General features: G+C 35.4%; 1 protein-coding gene across 1 annotated transcript in view; it reads left to right on the top strand.

Moving 5' to 3' along the window:
- The first annotated feature begins 11086 nt into the window (after nt 1-11086).
- LOC107685992 (uncharacterized) overlaps nt 11087-16805 on the top strand; it is a 48932-nt gene continuing 43213 nt past the window's right edge. Inside the window, exons 1-3 of the mRNA XM_016482780.1 lie at nt 11087-11141; nt 11475-11771; nt 12395-12694. Of these exons, the coding sequence (XP_016338266.1) occupies nt 11087-11141; nt 11475-11771; nt 12395-12694 (652 nt within the window). The remainder of the gene's footprint in view (nt 11142-11474; nt 11772-12394; nt 12695-16805) is intronic.

Below are 16805 nucleotides of genomic sequence, written 5' to 3' on the forward strand. Positions count from 1 at the left end.
TAAATTATATGGACACCTTATATCATTTGGATATCTGGACTCTGGTCTCCAAGTGTCCTTTTTGAAAAAAGACACCTAAATTTACCTTGGAAAAAGCTTATTGAAAATACAGTTCTGTGAAAATCAACCTGAAACGTATACCAGAATTTAAATATTTATCTTTATGCTTAAGGCCTGTAAAAGTATTATTTCAAATATTCTTGTTCATGCTCTGAGACATACACGTTACATGTAAATGTTACATTGCACATGACTGTGAGTGTGGTCTATTGATCCGTTCTTTGATCTACATAGAACTGCTGAAAGCATTAAATGGTTTCCTGTGGTCTGATCTGCCACTTCCTAATTCACCCATTGTTTGAGTTTCGTTCTGTCTCTTTCACTCTCGCTGTAATGGAGTTTTTCATCTTCATAGTTTTTCAGCTCCGTATGGAGGTTCAGTCTTACAGTAAAGGATCTCTGCTGTTTATTGTCTTCTTAAAAAAGTATATGTCCACATTTATAGTGAACAACGTTTCCCTAAAATATTTAATATATGTCTGATCGGTGTGAAGGTTTTATATGAACAAAAACACATGAACTACAACATAGCTGACATATTTGTTTTACTTTAGAGTATTACTGTAGTTAAAAGTCAAAGTCAGATTTATTGTAAGTTTTAGAACATTGCTTGAAACAGTAGTGTGTTGTAGACAGTAACAAGAGCTAAAAAGACAACAGCACATATGGACAATAAATACTGACAATAGGTACTACAAGGTACCATAAATACAGAATTGACAGTTAAATAAGTAGGTAATATATCAAGTGTAGCAGCAGTGGGATGAATGATTTGTATGTACTAGGTGAATATATACAGTACAGTTATTATAAAGTGACAGCTTTATAATATTAATAACTGTTCTGACAGCTTGCGGAAAGAAACTGTTTTTGAGTCTGGATGCTCTGGTCTGAATGCTCCCAGACAGAAGATGACTAAACCAGTTGTAGGAAGGGTGAGAGGAGTCCTGTCTGATAGAAATTGCCACCTTCTCACACCTAGCGATATAAACAGGGTTCCTATGCAGTATGGAAAAGTATGGAATTTGAGTTTAGTAATTTCTGAATAGGTATGGAAAAAAGAGTGTAGAAAAATGTTTGTGTTTTCAGACTGTTGCCCCTATTCTGTTTTCTAAAATATAAAATTGAGAATTTCTAAAGATAAATGTATCATCATACAAGCACAAGATCATACAAGAGTTGTTCATGAGCGTATTAAACAAAATCCTAACAAAGTTGCAGCATGTTATAAACGATTTCACAAAATTAGAATAGTGAATTATTTCAGTTGTATTATTTTCTCTGTCAATTATCTGATCAATGAACAGCTTTGTTTTACGCATTAATGAGCAAACATGTGTACCTAATAAGGTCACTATTAAGTGAATAATGTATTTCACATTCTTAATTTTGATATTATGATCAAGTCTTTTTCAAGTGCATTAATGGTACAGGTGTTTTTGGCACATTTATATGTTACTTTTACAAAACTACCTTCTTTCTTTTAGCGTGAGTCTATGCCCCAGATCTGCCATCTTTTAAAGTGAAGACAGCTGTACATGTGGTCTCATGATGGCAATGATCTACGCTCATCTTCATAGAACTGACCGCACAATGCATGTCCTAATTCACCCATTGTGAGAGTCTCATTCTGTCTCTTTTCTCACACTCACCGTAATGAAGTCGCTCATCTTCATAGTGTTTCAGCTCCTGGCAGAAATTCAGTCTTACAGTAAGTGATCTTTGTTGTTTAATGCTAATTAAATACTGTATGTCCACATTTGTAGTGAACCAAGTTTAATTGTCTAACATTTCAACATGTGTGATCAGTATATTTTAGAAGAGCAGCAAACACATGAACCTGCAAACCCTCTGCTTATTATAATATTAGTTTTACTTTAGCCATGTCTTAAAAAAAATAATTAAACTGATTGCAATAACTGGATTAAACTAATATATGAGCTCCAGAAATAAGAATCCTTTATTAATTGGATTTGGTCGTGTAAAAACCTTATTTTGAATATGCACTGTAGTATTTATTTACATCTGCACATTCATATAATTCTGGGTGTCACTTGATTGAGAAATTGAGAAAAGTGTATTAATACATTTGGGTGCTGTTGCAAAGACATTTATGAGTTTGTTTAAAAGTTAAACCAGAACATGGACCGTAGTTGGACAATGATGCATGTAAACATGGTCAATAAGGAGATGTAATAACTGATTGATCTGTTTGGTCGCAGAATTCCCTAAAGTAAAAATATCTCCAGATGTCATAAGAGAGTCCAGCGCAGTGAAGATCAGCTGTGAGACTCCACCACATGTTATACTGAATGAATGTAATTTCTACATAAACAGAGAAGAGAAGAAAAGGAAAACCAGGTCATCATGTGAGCTCGAGCTCACTGGTGCTGAAGTGCTCAGATGGGCAAGTATAAAATCACCTGTATCAATCTACATTAACTGTTACTACACAATAAATGAGCGAGGCTCAGTCATAACATCATCTGATTCTGCCACAGTGATGTTTCTAGGTGAGATATTTCACTGCTGTTCTTCTGTATTAGAAACTTTTATTCCAGTGTTTTTACTAAACATGTATTATTATATTACTTCATACAGATTCACTTGAGAAACCCATTAGCAGTTAGTGATAGTGATGATACACCTATAAGGCACTTCTGGATGGATTGTATACTACTTGTAAAATCCCTTTTAATAGACTGTAAAAGTACATATTACTACTTTAAAAGATACATATTACTACTCTAAGCTACTAATATGCATATAGTATACTTTAGGGGTGAAGAAGGTACAAAAGTGTTCCTTTGAGGGCACTGCCCAGTGACAATCTGTTGTACCCCTAAAGAGTCATCACTAAATTCATCAAATCAGTTGTTAATACTGATGTTTGTGCTGTTATTTTCCCTCCAAAACCACACATTACAAAAGGACTAACAAGATTTTTTTTTTTTTGAAAGACCCGTACCTTCAACAAGCAAACTTAGCTTTAAAGTTTGTAAATAATGTAAAATGACTCCTGTAATTCTGATAAATTGTGTCTGCAGTTTCAACATCAACCACCACTGAACATACGACTACAACAGCCATGACAACCTGTGAGTAATTGAGTTTGTAAATCAGTTATTCTTACTCCATTCTGAATGTCCTCAAAACGACAATCATTCTTTCAAACTCGTGATTATTTGTCAAACATTTACTATACTGTGCATCACCACACAACGTCTTTCCATCAGCGTTAACTGTAATGTCCACTTCTGAAACCACAACAAACAGTAGAACTAGTAAGTTGCTAATAATATTTTTTCTGGTTATTCTAGATTAAATTTGAGAAATGATTCCCTTCTAAAACCTGATTCCCCTTGCAATGTTAGTTTTATATTAGCAGATGTCCAATCCAGGACCAAACCGCCAACCAGCACAGCAAAGGAAACCCTGAGTAAGTTCATCCACTCTTTCTCGATAGTAAAAGTCACTGTGTAGAATTAATATGTTGGATTCAACCGTTTAAATATAGCTGGGAATTATTTTCAAAGTTTATTGGTAAATCAGTAACTCATAGTGGTAGTTCCTGAATGTAGACAGTAAAGAGAATTCAACAAAGACAAGTCTCATGATTATGCTGCTTATTCATCATGGTTACTTGTTTATTTATGAAATTATGAATTTTTATTAACATTCTGTCTATTTTAATACTATCCACCTTATTTTTCAATGCAGAAGTAAGCCATTTTCTGTGAATGTGCGAGACTTCCAGTTCATTAGCCATTGTAGAGAAATAATGAGAAGAATAACAACATGCAGTAAACGCTAAAACTGTTTGCACTACAAACCAGTGTGTTCATAATTAAGATAATACATTAAATAATATGGTAAGACACACCAATTTACAATATCAAGCAGCAAAAGGAGCTGTTTTGTACAGCGGAAGCCAGACCCATACAATTTACAAATGGCGACCATCACTTTAATCTAGCTTGCGCTCACTGTTGTACACGGAAGCAGCTCCAGGTGGATGACGTAGGACGTCGGCGTTGCGCATGCGCCGCTCAGAAGTGACGAACGCGGAAGCGCAGGGGAGAGATCAAAACAAAACAACGGTCACAAATTAGAAGTACAAAACGAGGATTTGTAAAGAAGAATGTCGGAGGATTTCAATATAAGCCAAGAGGAGACTGGGTTTCCTTTGCTAAAGTAAGGAAACTTTGCTTCCTTTGCTCCTGTTAACAAACGTTGGTTTTCACGAGACTCACCGGCACATGCGCAACGCCAACATCTTACGTCATCCTCCTAGAGCTGCTTCCGTGTACAACTGTTGGCGCAAGCTATATTAAAGTGATTATTACGTTTTGAATATAGATATTTTTCTTACAAAAATGCATCGATTCGCTACAGGGCGCCTTTGTTCATCCCCCGGAGCCGTGTGAGGCACTTTTTATTATGGATGGATGCGCTTTATTTGACTTCGTTTGGACTGTTGAAAAAAAAAAAAAAACACCCCCTATAACTCCGATTGGATTCATCTGAAAGAAGGAAGTCATATACGCCTAGGATGGCTTGAGGGTGAGTAAATAATGGGCTAATTTTCATTTTTGCGTGAACTATCCCTTTAAGTGGTGACAAAAATGCACCAACGAATGCTGTTTCCGGGTCCAAGCTTCAACTCATTTCACTTGAGAATACTATATCAACAGCCGTTTATGAGCACTGTTCATTCATATTAAACATTTAAGCCAAACGTTTTCAAACTTACGGTGTACACTACAGTCTCCGTGCTCTCAGCGTCCCAAACACAAATAATTTTTATGTTTATTTATTTATATTTTCATTGTCTGGCTATCTGGTATTTCTCGGTATGGAGTTAAAGGGTAGGATTAAAACAATTTTTTGGTAGTATTATATCACATTGTGAGTGTATATTAGCACCGTTTGTTGTTTTCTCGTGGCATCTGAGCGTTTGGACCCAGAAGCGGTGACGCATGACGTCAGACTTAACAAGCGGATAATGAAGGGTGGAATAAACTACACAACTTTTGCACAGATTTTTGCCCCGATTTACAGTCTGGATATGTTGATGCTAGTTGCAGTCTGGATATGTTGATGCTGTTGACAGATTTCATAGGACACTGTGCAGTGTATGATGGTCACAGATTTTTTAACTTTAGACCATGTTTCCATCCAGTCTGAGGATATCAAACATGTTTGATATTTTGAGTGGATTTTAGAGCACATAAGCGCTGTCCCAATTCAGAGGCTGCATCCTTAGAAGCACATGGAATTTAAAGGCCATGTCTTCGAAGACTGTGAAGGTTGGACCAAGAATTGTTAAATGGGACTGTCTAGCCTATGGAGTAAATACAGGTGTAAATGGGCTCTGAAACGTTTTGAGCCGGTCCACTTTCGACCACCTTCAGAGGTAGTTGAAAACATTTTTTACCAGATTGCTTTTATTGTGTAAACGCACATGTGGTCGAATGTGTTCAAACAACTACTAAAGACTGCCTCCTCTCTGCCTACTGACCTAATTTTTAAACATTACAGGACGTGTTGTTGAAGCACAATAACTAGATAACTAGGAATTTAAACTCTGCCAGCTGAAATCATACGTTTGGTTTGAAGTTGAAAAAATGTATAAAGCACAATGTTCTCTTATCAGTCCTGATTCAAACAAACTAACACAGAAAAATGTATTTGGTTATTACACGCAACAAAAATAAAACAAATCTTTCTCAGTTTTTTTTACACACAGATAAACTGTTTATAGTGCTGGTTTCCATTGGTGTTGCTGTAATCTTGTTTGGGCTCATAGGACTCAAAAGAAGTATTTTGATATTAATTTATTTATAACGCACAATGTAAAACAACAGAAATTCACCAAAGTTATGTACAGGAATATAATGCAGATTATTGTGTTCTAGACAAAAGAAAGAAGAAAACAGTAAGTTTTTTCATGCATTCAGTTCAGTAGTCTGTGATTTTTTTTTTCTTTTAAGCAAATATTTGTGTAGTCCAGGAGCTGTATGCATAGATATGTAGCTTCTTATCTAATATATGCATGCATGAAAAGATGTCATAAAGATCAATATTTGATTCTTAGCATTAAAATGAGATCAATAAAATCATATGAGCCCAGTCAAGGAACTGGTAGCCTATAGTGAGTCTCTGTGCATTTAAAATCTTTAAAATCATAAAATAACAAATATATTTATAATAAGAATGGCTGAAAGGGAATTGACCTTAACTATTGATTATGTTATTTAGAGTTGTTCTGGACCTGCAGAGGCATATTCTCTGATCACTTCTGTACCAGCCACATCTCAGCCCATATCTGTAGGTGAGAGAACATCATTCTCAGGAAATGATCTCAGATAAATTAAAAAGAACAGTAGCTAACAGACGTCACCAACTGATACTTATAGTATAGAAACATCGTTCAGCGACCACAGCTTCTCACAGCCATTTCCCCCTTCAAGCCTTCAGCAGATCAGTATTACTAGCCACATCTTCTCTTAAAGGAACAGTTCACACCAAATTGAAAAGCATTTACCACAAATGTCTCATAAAAGTAGTGCAAACAACTTAAGCTCCATATTCTAAGTCTTCAGAAGTCATACGACTTCTTCGAGTAGATGGCTGCATTGATGATTTTTGCAGGCCCATCCAGAAGTCTGCATTTCCCTGATTCCCTTGACAATTAAACAATAAGATTTATCCATTAGCTTTTGTATTATTGAAGAAACTAAGCTCTGTGACCAAAAAATATGTATGATTCTTACACATTTTCTTCATCATAATAATCTTCACAAATGAACACATTTTTAAAAATTTTGAAGCCTATATAATCGCCGGAAGTAAAAAGCTAAACATAGGCTATAAACAAGAAACACCATGGTTGCATGACTTCAAAGTCACCATTGAGTGCTGACAGCTATCAGTCTTTATTTAAAAACATTTCCCCTGAAAATCTGAGTTAGAGTAGTTCGCAAGAGCATGATAAACAACATAATGAGGCAGCGTAAGCTTATTATTGAGTAGATGAGTTACCTGTTCGGCGTTGAATTTCCCCAACAATCTCTGTAGTCCCATTTAGCCACTTGTTAGCAAGTCAAATAATGCTTTGACTAAAAAAAAGCTCACAAGGGATTATTTTATGTTGTAGACTCAAATGTGATATATCTTGTGTTGTTAAGCACAGACATTGTTTAAGACTTTTAACCAAAAACCCATTCATAACCCCATCAACTTCAGGACAGTGCTAAAATACCTCCTTTCTGGGGTTTGGCCTACAAAAATACATCATCCCTGCAGCACTCTATAGCTCTCATCCAATCATTGTGCATCATGTTTGGTATCAAGACATGCATTGAATATCTTTGGTGTCACTGATGTCAAATTAAACATGTTGCATATGCACTCAAATTTTGAAGCATTTGTCCTCTGGTTTTCTAATGACTCTGTTTGACCCTCTTCATCATGTTGTTCTTTTAAAGGCCTCAAACACCCAGAGTCACATCAGGACAGCACAGCAGATCCCACACTACACATTACGTCTGTAAATGTAATGTACCAGCCCTCAGATAAGGAAATGTTTCTTTGTCATATCCTGAGGAATCAAATCGCTCTCTTTCTTTTCACATAAGAGTTTTTTATATAGGCCTACTATAAAAACACACTGTGGTTTCACCACTCGAAACTTCCTCTCTAGTACAAAAGCTACATTTTACATGCCCAAATGTAAGTGTTGAGAAACGTGGCTGCCCAAACACACTGAACTAATATAGAGGAAGTTGGACAAATATTAAATTCATCACAACACTTGTAAATTGATATGACTGGTTTAAATGTTTCTGCACTGCATTACAGATGTTTTGATCAACGAACAACAGAAACAGGGAAATACAGAGGAAAAGGAGGTATATGTGAACACCGTCACACACCAAACTAACATTACTGTTCATAATGAACGGAATACTAACACATTTCCTTGATATCTGTCTTTTCTTTCTTTTATTCTTTCTTTCTTCTTTCTGAAGAATGTTTATCACCTGTACTCCACAATCCCTGAAAACCAGTTCACTCAAACGCAGGGGATCAAGCCTACAATTGGGTGAAGATGCACTGTTGAATCTTAAATTATTTTCATCATGTACATCCATTAAAGTATCTTTACTTGCAGACAAACAGGTTTTAATTTTAATCATTCATGCATTGTGACTGTATTGAGAGGCTCTTCTGTGGAAAGTCACATTAGCCCAATACTGCCTTGTAAGAAAAGTACACTTACTATACACTAAAGGGGCAGTCGTGGCCTAATGGTTAGAGAGTCGGACTTGTAACCCAAAAGGTCGCAGGTTCGAGTCTCAGTACCGGCAGGGATTGTAGGTGGGAGGAGTGAATGTACAGTTCTCTCTTCCACCCTCAATACCACGACTGAGGTGCCCTTGAGCAAGGCACCGAACCCCCAACTGCTCCCCGGGCGCCACAGCAAAAATGGCTGCCCAATGCTCTGGGGGTGTGTGTTCACGTTGTGTGTGTGTGTGTGTGTGTGTGTTCACTACTCACTGCTGTGTATATGCACTTGGATGGGCTAAATGCTAAATGCAGAGCACAAAATCCAAGTATGGGACACCATACTTGGCTACACGTCATGTCACTTTCACTAAAGGCTGAACTAAAAAAAATGTAATGGAAAATGTTTTTGCACAAACATAATTTCAATATATTTTAAAGTCTGTCAAAATGCACGTGTGCCAAGTGTTTTATAATGGATGCTGGCCAAAGAAGCATGTTTTGGAGGAGTTTGCATTTTAAACATTTAAACTACAATGTGTTACATGGTCAGTTAAATTATTCCTCATTTCCACTATTTTTTGTTAGTGATGATGTCCAGCTCATCATAGCATGTGAAATCAGAGCTGATTTCATCTGTAGTCTCTAACAGACGTTAGACTCAAAGGAGATTGTCTGGAGAGCAACTTTGTATGTTTTATGTAAGTCATAGTGAGCTCTTCACACAATCAGTGAACAGCAGACAGCTGGTGTTTATTCACTCAAAACTAAACCTGAGATCAGATCACCACACAGTGACACAAACAGAGCCATACAGACATTTCTATATGTAAAAAAAAATGGTGAGAGTAATGGATAGTAAAAACATGTCATGGTCATTCATTTTGTTTATTTTTCTAGTTGTGCCTTGCTGTAAAACAATAATACAATAATCTTATCCAGTAATTGGCTTTGAATATCTTGGAAAAGCCATGGAGATTAATTGGTCAAAAAGTTTACATATACAAATGAGTTATAAAGTTTAGTATTGTTATGAGCCAGTCTAGGATGAAGCTGGAACATAAACTGGAACAAACGATCCTTTGTACACTTTCATTTACAGGACCACAAGTGAAAGCACAACTTCAGGAGTGGGCAAAGACCAAAACAGCAAACAAACACCCAACAAACTCCTAACAGGAACAACAAAATTCTCTATCAAACAAACAAATAAATACAACAACAACAATATGGGCTACCATACCTCCATGACTAATAAAGAACAAGTCAAGAGATAACTGTAAAACAGCATTTATGCAAAGATATTTACAATAATATACATCAACAATATGCAGCATCAACAATAGCACACTATTGCAAACACGAAACACACTTATGCAGTCAAGCCAGCATACAGCTCAACAGGCAAACCAACAGCAGCACAACACACAAGATGCTACCTAATACTTAATTTGATGCTTCCTCATTTCATTGCTCCGTCCTTCAAGCCTGTAATCCGAAAACCAATCAAAGTTTATCTGGAAAGAATCTCAATTCTCTAATTACACCCCGATTAGACAAAAAAGCTGACGCACATATAAATTCTCCTTCCCCCTTCAAACTGGCCAGAATCAAATTAAAGGTTTAACGCACCCTGTGACAATGAATATTTGTTTCAGGTTCAACAGCGACATTTACTGGTAAAACGTTGACAACAGTTTTCTGACTCAAATACTGTAGGATTTAACCTGAGATTTTTTCTGTTGCAGCTGCTACTGTTCACATTCATACTAAAGCTTGTTAATCTACCCATACAACAACACAACACTGATTTATCAGCTGCTGCATCAATGAGATGGTCTCTATAAAATCTCTGTAAAACTGCTTTACTGTATCTCAGTATAAACAAACAAAGCTGAAGCAAATCCTCCTTATGTGATCATGTCATATATATTAAAATTGACATACATATTAATTTTCTGCATATAATTTAATAAAATACAGTGCAATCAGTTCGGAGATAGCATATGTAGTACAGTATATAGCTACTGAATTTATACTGATCAGCAGGCCGGACAGAATTCTTTGGAGCTTTTTACCACATTTTGATTTTATTTTGGCATGATGTATTAGCTAAAATCACCTTCAAATTAGCCAAAATATTAAATAAATATGCAAATTATAAAAAAAGATCATAGTTTTCTACTCATTTTGTCTGTATTATTTTCTGTCAGACTACTGTCCAATTAATGACCAATATGACGCCATACGATTCACTGATTAGATTTTTGCATGCAGCCCTTGTATCTCATAAACTGACCACTGACTGTAGAGCTTATTATTTTTTGCATATTAATACCTTTTATATTTAATAAAAATATAACATTGAATTTAATTTGTTTACCTTGTCTTTCTTTATAAGAAAGTTATTTTCGCTTCATTTAAATGAAGATTGATAGCAGATTTGTGGCTGGTTTTAAAACTGCATAATGGCATTTAACTCTCACGCTTTACATTTTCTATCTTTACATGGCAGAGATATCATGTGTATGCTAATATACCATTTCAAATTCAACCTGTGGGTACAAAAGATGTTACATATGCCCTATTTCACAGTGCACATGGTTAAAAGTGTGGTCTATAAGTACACTTTCATCTACATAAACAAACTGCACAATATATTAAACGATTTCCTGTGGTCTATTGTAGTAATACTCTTATTGTGTGAGTCTTGTCTTCTTTTCTCACTCTTGCTGTAATGGAGTTGTTCATCTTTATTGCTTTTCAGCTCCTTATGGAGGTTCAGTCCTACAGTAAGTGATTTATGCTTCTTAAATACTGTATGTCCACATTTGTCGCGGAAAAAAGTGTTGTTGTCCAAAATATCTCAGCATGTCTGATTGTTAAAGTGTGAAGTTATAATATGAATATACAAATATATGAATACAACCTACCTGACATTAATTTTGCTATTGAATTTTTCCTATATGTAACCAGCTGCTAAAATCTGAAATATTAGCTTAACGTGGTTATAGCAATCAGGTTAATTACTCTACTTGAGGTTTACATAATCAGAATATGATAAAAATATGATTAATATTTTGTTAATGTCAATACATGCATATTATTCGATTGGGTTGTTTCAGAATCTCCTACTATAAAAGTATCTCCAGATGTCATAAGAGAGTCCAGCTCAGTGAAGATCAGCTGTGAGACTCCAGCAGATGTTAGAGTGAATCAGTGTTATTTCATCACAAACAGAGAAGAGAAGAATATAAAAGTCAGGTCATCATGTGAGCTCGAGCTCACTGGTGCTGAAGTGCTCAGATGGGCAGGTGTAAAATCACCTGTATCAATCTACATTAACTGTTACTACACAATACATGAACGAGGCATCAATAAACCATCATCTGATTCTCCTCCCGCCACAGTAACGGTTCTAGGTGAGATATTTCACTGCTGTTCTTCTGTCTTAGAAACTGTTACTGCAGTGTTTTTGATAACTGGATCATTTGTCTTTAAACAGATGCACTTCAGAAACCCTTCATCAGTGTTAGTGATGATGATGACCAGCTCAGCATATCATGTGAAATACCACTTTCAGTCAGAGCTGATTTCATCTGTAGTCTCTACACTGAGGACGATGTTCTTCTGTATCAACGTGACTCTAAGTGGAGTCAGTCTGGAAAGAATCTTTGTATGTTTTATGTAAGGCGTAGTGAACTCTTCACACGTTTTTACATGAGCACATTTAATGATTAGAGACGCCTGTATAATTCTGTAGTCGGTATGATTTATTATGTAGGCCAGTCGGATATTATGAAGTCATTTGTGGGAGATTCATCAATAAAAAAAAGTCAAGTCAGTATCTTCAAAACACAAACTATGAAATAAATTGAATGATAATGATTGCTGATATGAATTTTGTGCTGCTGTTTTCCCTCCAAAATGACATTAGAAAATGACTAAAAATGACAGAAAGTAAAGATTTTTGCAGCATTCTGAAGAGTCACCTGCTTCTATTCTGAGATCTCTCTAAACATATTATAATTTTTTTATTCATTAGATCTTCCTCAGGCCAAGTTGAGAGCGTCTGCTTCAGTTATTCTGGAAACAGACACAGTTGAGCTGAGCTGTGAGAATACTGAAGATCTGAAGATGGAGAAGTGTTACTTCAGCATAAATGGAAGAGAAAGTAACTCAAAAGTGAGCTCATCATGTCAGCTCTCACTCACTGGATCTCAGATCAGTGTTTGGCCTGGAGGTCAGAGTTCATCTGTGAGAATAAGCTGCTTCTACACTGTGAAATTGTCACAAGTTCAAAAACCATCTGCTCACTCTGATCCAGTGACAGTTACAGTCCAGAGTGAGTTTTTGTATATGCATATGTTGAAATAACTGATCTATTTACAGCTGTAAAACTTAACCCCTTTTCTCAAAAACAAATGACTATACATCTACTTGTATTTGTCCCTTGTGTGATAATCTCAATGGTGACCTCTACTGATAAAACTTTGACAACTGCCACAAAAACAAGCGAGTAACCATATATCTCAATATACATCTCAATATTTTTTTTTTGTATATTAATTTGTTGTTTATTTTGAATGAGTTGTCTAAACCAGTGCTAGGTGGATGATTTAAAAAAAATATGTTTATCACATTATATGATTCTGTACAGCTCAGTTTTCAGTTTTCTGACATTTTAATATTGTATTATGTTATACTGTATTAATAACACAGCTAAAGTTTTATTTCCAAACTAAATGCAGTTTGTGACATTATTGCAATCTCTTTGCAGCTTCAACCTCTACCGATGAAACTTTGACAACTGCCACAGGAACTTGTGAGTGAATATTGAACATTTTTCAAATTAAACACATACTTGACAAGCACACAGAGGCATTTTGCTCATTTCACTTTAAACTGCTTCAAAGTAAAAAAAAAAACTTTCTTACTGAGTTCACTGTATCGGTTTATTTCACAGCTTTGTTTAATGTGACTGTAACTGTTCAGTCAAAGCATTAGCAGACAAATAGTGTCATATAAGTACAGCTAAACTGTAAACTGAATTACTCCATCCTGTATCTGTATAGTGTCATGTCTGTCGTATCACATCACACTCTGACACACTGTTGAATCTATCAGCTGTTTTCACAGCAGCCTCTACTCTGCCTGATTCCACCAGAGAGACAGAAACATGTAAGAATATTTTACTTTGCTTATGAGACAATATTAAATCTAATATTAAATCTGTGTTAAATGTTAAATAAAAATAATTATAAGACATTTTTAAGACATTAAATATTACTTAACAGTGATATAATCTAGATAGAAACACTGATGTCTGTAATACAGTAGTTCAGTTTTTTACTCTAATCTGATTTCATCTGAGATCTTTTCTGTTGCAGCTGTTCCTCACACTGTTCACACTCACTCTGAAGGTTGTTCATTCACTCACAACACAAAACTGCTATTCTGAATATTTGTAAAATCTAACACAAACCTCGAAATGTCCTCGTTTCGTGATCATATATTACGTACATGGTACAGTGCTGTGAAAATGTATTTGCCCCCATTTTCATTTTTCTCTTTTTGTGCATATTTTATATTAAATAGTTTTAGATCTTCAAATGAAATACAACGAAGGCAACACATACAGTTTTTTATTTTTATCGATGTATTAACATCACCTGGAAACAGCAACAACTTTAACAGCAGTAACTGCAACCAAACACTTCTGATAAGTGGAGATCAATCTTTCACAGCACGAAATGTTTACTTAGGTTGCTTTGTTTTATTGGTTTTTTTTTATTTTTGAAACAATTTTGTAAGGGATATGCACTAATACAAAAGAAATCAGGATGGGGGCAAACACTTTTTCAAAGCAAAAACCTGAACATAATTGATCTGATTTGGTACAATTATGCATATTCATTCCCTCATTGCAATATAAACATGGCTTAAATAATTATAATTAATAATATAATTTAATTATATATTTAATGTAATTAAATATATAATTAAAAAAATAAAATAATTTAAAAAAACTTATTTTCTTCTGACAGGCTCATGGCTTTCAGTAGTGCTGGTTTTCACTGTTATTGGTTTATTTCTGTCTGGACTCATAGGATTCATCTGTCTGTGCCGCTTTACCAGTAAGTACAATGTACAGGTTTAGTTGTATGTAAACTGATAAACTCCGTGATATAGAAACATATGATAATAAAGTCTGTATCTCTGCAGGTTCTGCTGATGTTCTCACAGAGCTGAACTACACCTCCTGCCAGCTGGAAACAGCATCTCTTTTAACCTCCTCTGTCTGCCCCTCAAAACATGGATGACCTGTTCACTTTCTTTAACTTTCGCTAAAGTATTAAATATTCAATCTAATTTAGCCTATATGTATACTTCTTTATTCAACTATTGTAACACACATTGCTTTTAACATACACATGAATTCTAACAACAAAGTTGACAATTGAACTTCAACAATTTTAGAAAATGATCATGCAGTTGCTTCCATATGATTATCTGATTAGATTTTTGCATTAAGGAGCAAAGGTGTAGGCCTACCTAATAAAGGGACCACTGAGTGTCCAGCTGTGTGTATGAAATCACTAACCCATTCACTATGGTATGCAATAAAAAATGAAGATAAACCTGAACAAAGATGTGTGTGAGGTGTACCTGTCAACCCTCCCGTTTTCCACGGGTTTTTTACCATTCTATCCCGCTATCATCCCGTTTAAATATTTTCCCGTATTTTTAATCTTTCTATTAAAAAAAATCCCACTGGCAGTATTTTATATGTTTGCTACATTCGCTTCCGGTAAAACTCCCGTAATTTGTATGGCCCAAACCTTATTGTATGAATAATCACGTCAACAAATTCAAAGGTTGTCCAGTTGCCAGATCTTGTCTGAAACGCATCTTTCTCACATCTTACAGATTATAGATTTAATATGGGCTGCTTTTGGTGCTTGACACCTTTTTATTGGTCATTTTGTGTTTCAAGAATAAGGCCCAAGGTTAAGAATTATGCTATTAGTTACTTAAATATAAAATGTTTTTCTCTATTTAACAACATTACAATAGTGAAAGACGACTTCCCTTACTGATCACGTCTCTTGCGCGGTGGGATGTTGGACTCATGAAAAATAATCACGTAGTTTGTATTCACCAAAACTGATTTACTGAAGTGAAAACACGGACGGAATTGGCGTGTTGCCAGACGTACGATAATTATCGTATTTGTACGATAATTTTGATCTCTGTGCGATGTACGATCAATAATTAAAAAAATCCCATAATGTACGATAATTTCGAAATTTCAGAACGTGTTTTTTCCAAAGTCAACCTCATCAAAACAAAGCCATGAAATCAGCTCATTACAGACGCTCTAAATGGGTTGGTGCACACCTCAGGACCCTCAACATCTGGCAACACGCAGGATTCTGATGACAGCGACTCTGAGGTGGAGTTTGGACCTTCCCGCAAGGTACGGCAGGATTCTGATGACAGTGACTCAGAGGTGGAGTTTGGACCTTCACACAAGGTACGCCTATGGCCCTATGTTCTGTGTCTGTCTGAATCATATATGGTCTGAATAAATAGGCTTGTTTGAGATTAGCAAAATCTGCGCAGAACCGATCACCGGTGATCACTGCGAGATGCATGCCGGTTAGAAAAGTGTCCGAGTTACGTCTGACTTGCTCTGATGTCATGCTGACGTATGCAAAAAAGCTCTCACCGACAGCGAGGCGGCTGTGTCGGATTGTGCAGTTGCTCTCCACCGACTGCGCTGATCAAAAGCATGATGGGAAACGACTGGCTGACGACCTCAAACAAGCCTAATGTCACGCGGTTTTGTTTACTACACACATACGCTCGCGTGATTTCAGCATCTGCCTTCTCACTAAATAGGACATAAATACATGAACAACATCCCCAGAACTGCTCTGAGAGTCAAAAATATATAGTTTCTGCCAGAAATGTATTACTATTGTTCAGTAGAATGTACGTACAACTACTACTACTAAAATTATTAAGGAATAATCACAATATTTCTTCCATGTTTTAATTTTAATTGTAAATCCCCTTTGTTTGCAAAAAATTAATTGCATTAATTAAAAGATAAATTAAATTAATGTGTTATGCCTTCATTCGATAACCAGAAAAATTTAAATACACAATGCAGAAAAAAAAATTCATAAGGCTATAAATAATAGCTTTTATGCATTAAAATAATTAGACATATTAAAACACAGAATTTGGTAACAATAAAGAAGGTGAAAAAAATAGAACATTTCATAAAACTCTAAACATGTCATTTTTGTTAAACTTTTTAATAGATTTGATGTTGAATTGTATACGTTTCATTATTTAATTAGACGTGATTGTTTTGATTAATACAATTTTATTTAACCATTTAAAAAGGAGTCCAGAAAAATTAAAATGAAAAAAAAAAAAAACTG

This window comes from Sinocyclocheilus anshuiensis, unplaced genomic scaffold (assembly GCF_001515605.1).
Source record: "Sinocyclocheilus anshuiensis isolate Anshui unplaced genomic scaffold, SAMN03320099.WGS_v1.1 scaffold465, whole genome shotgun sequence".
NCBI lineage: Eukaryota > Metazoa > Chordata > Actinopteri > Cypriniformes > Cyprinidae > Sinocyclocheilus > Sinocyclocheilus anshuiensis.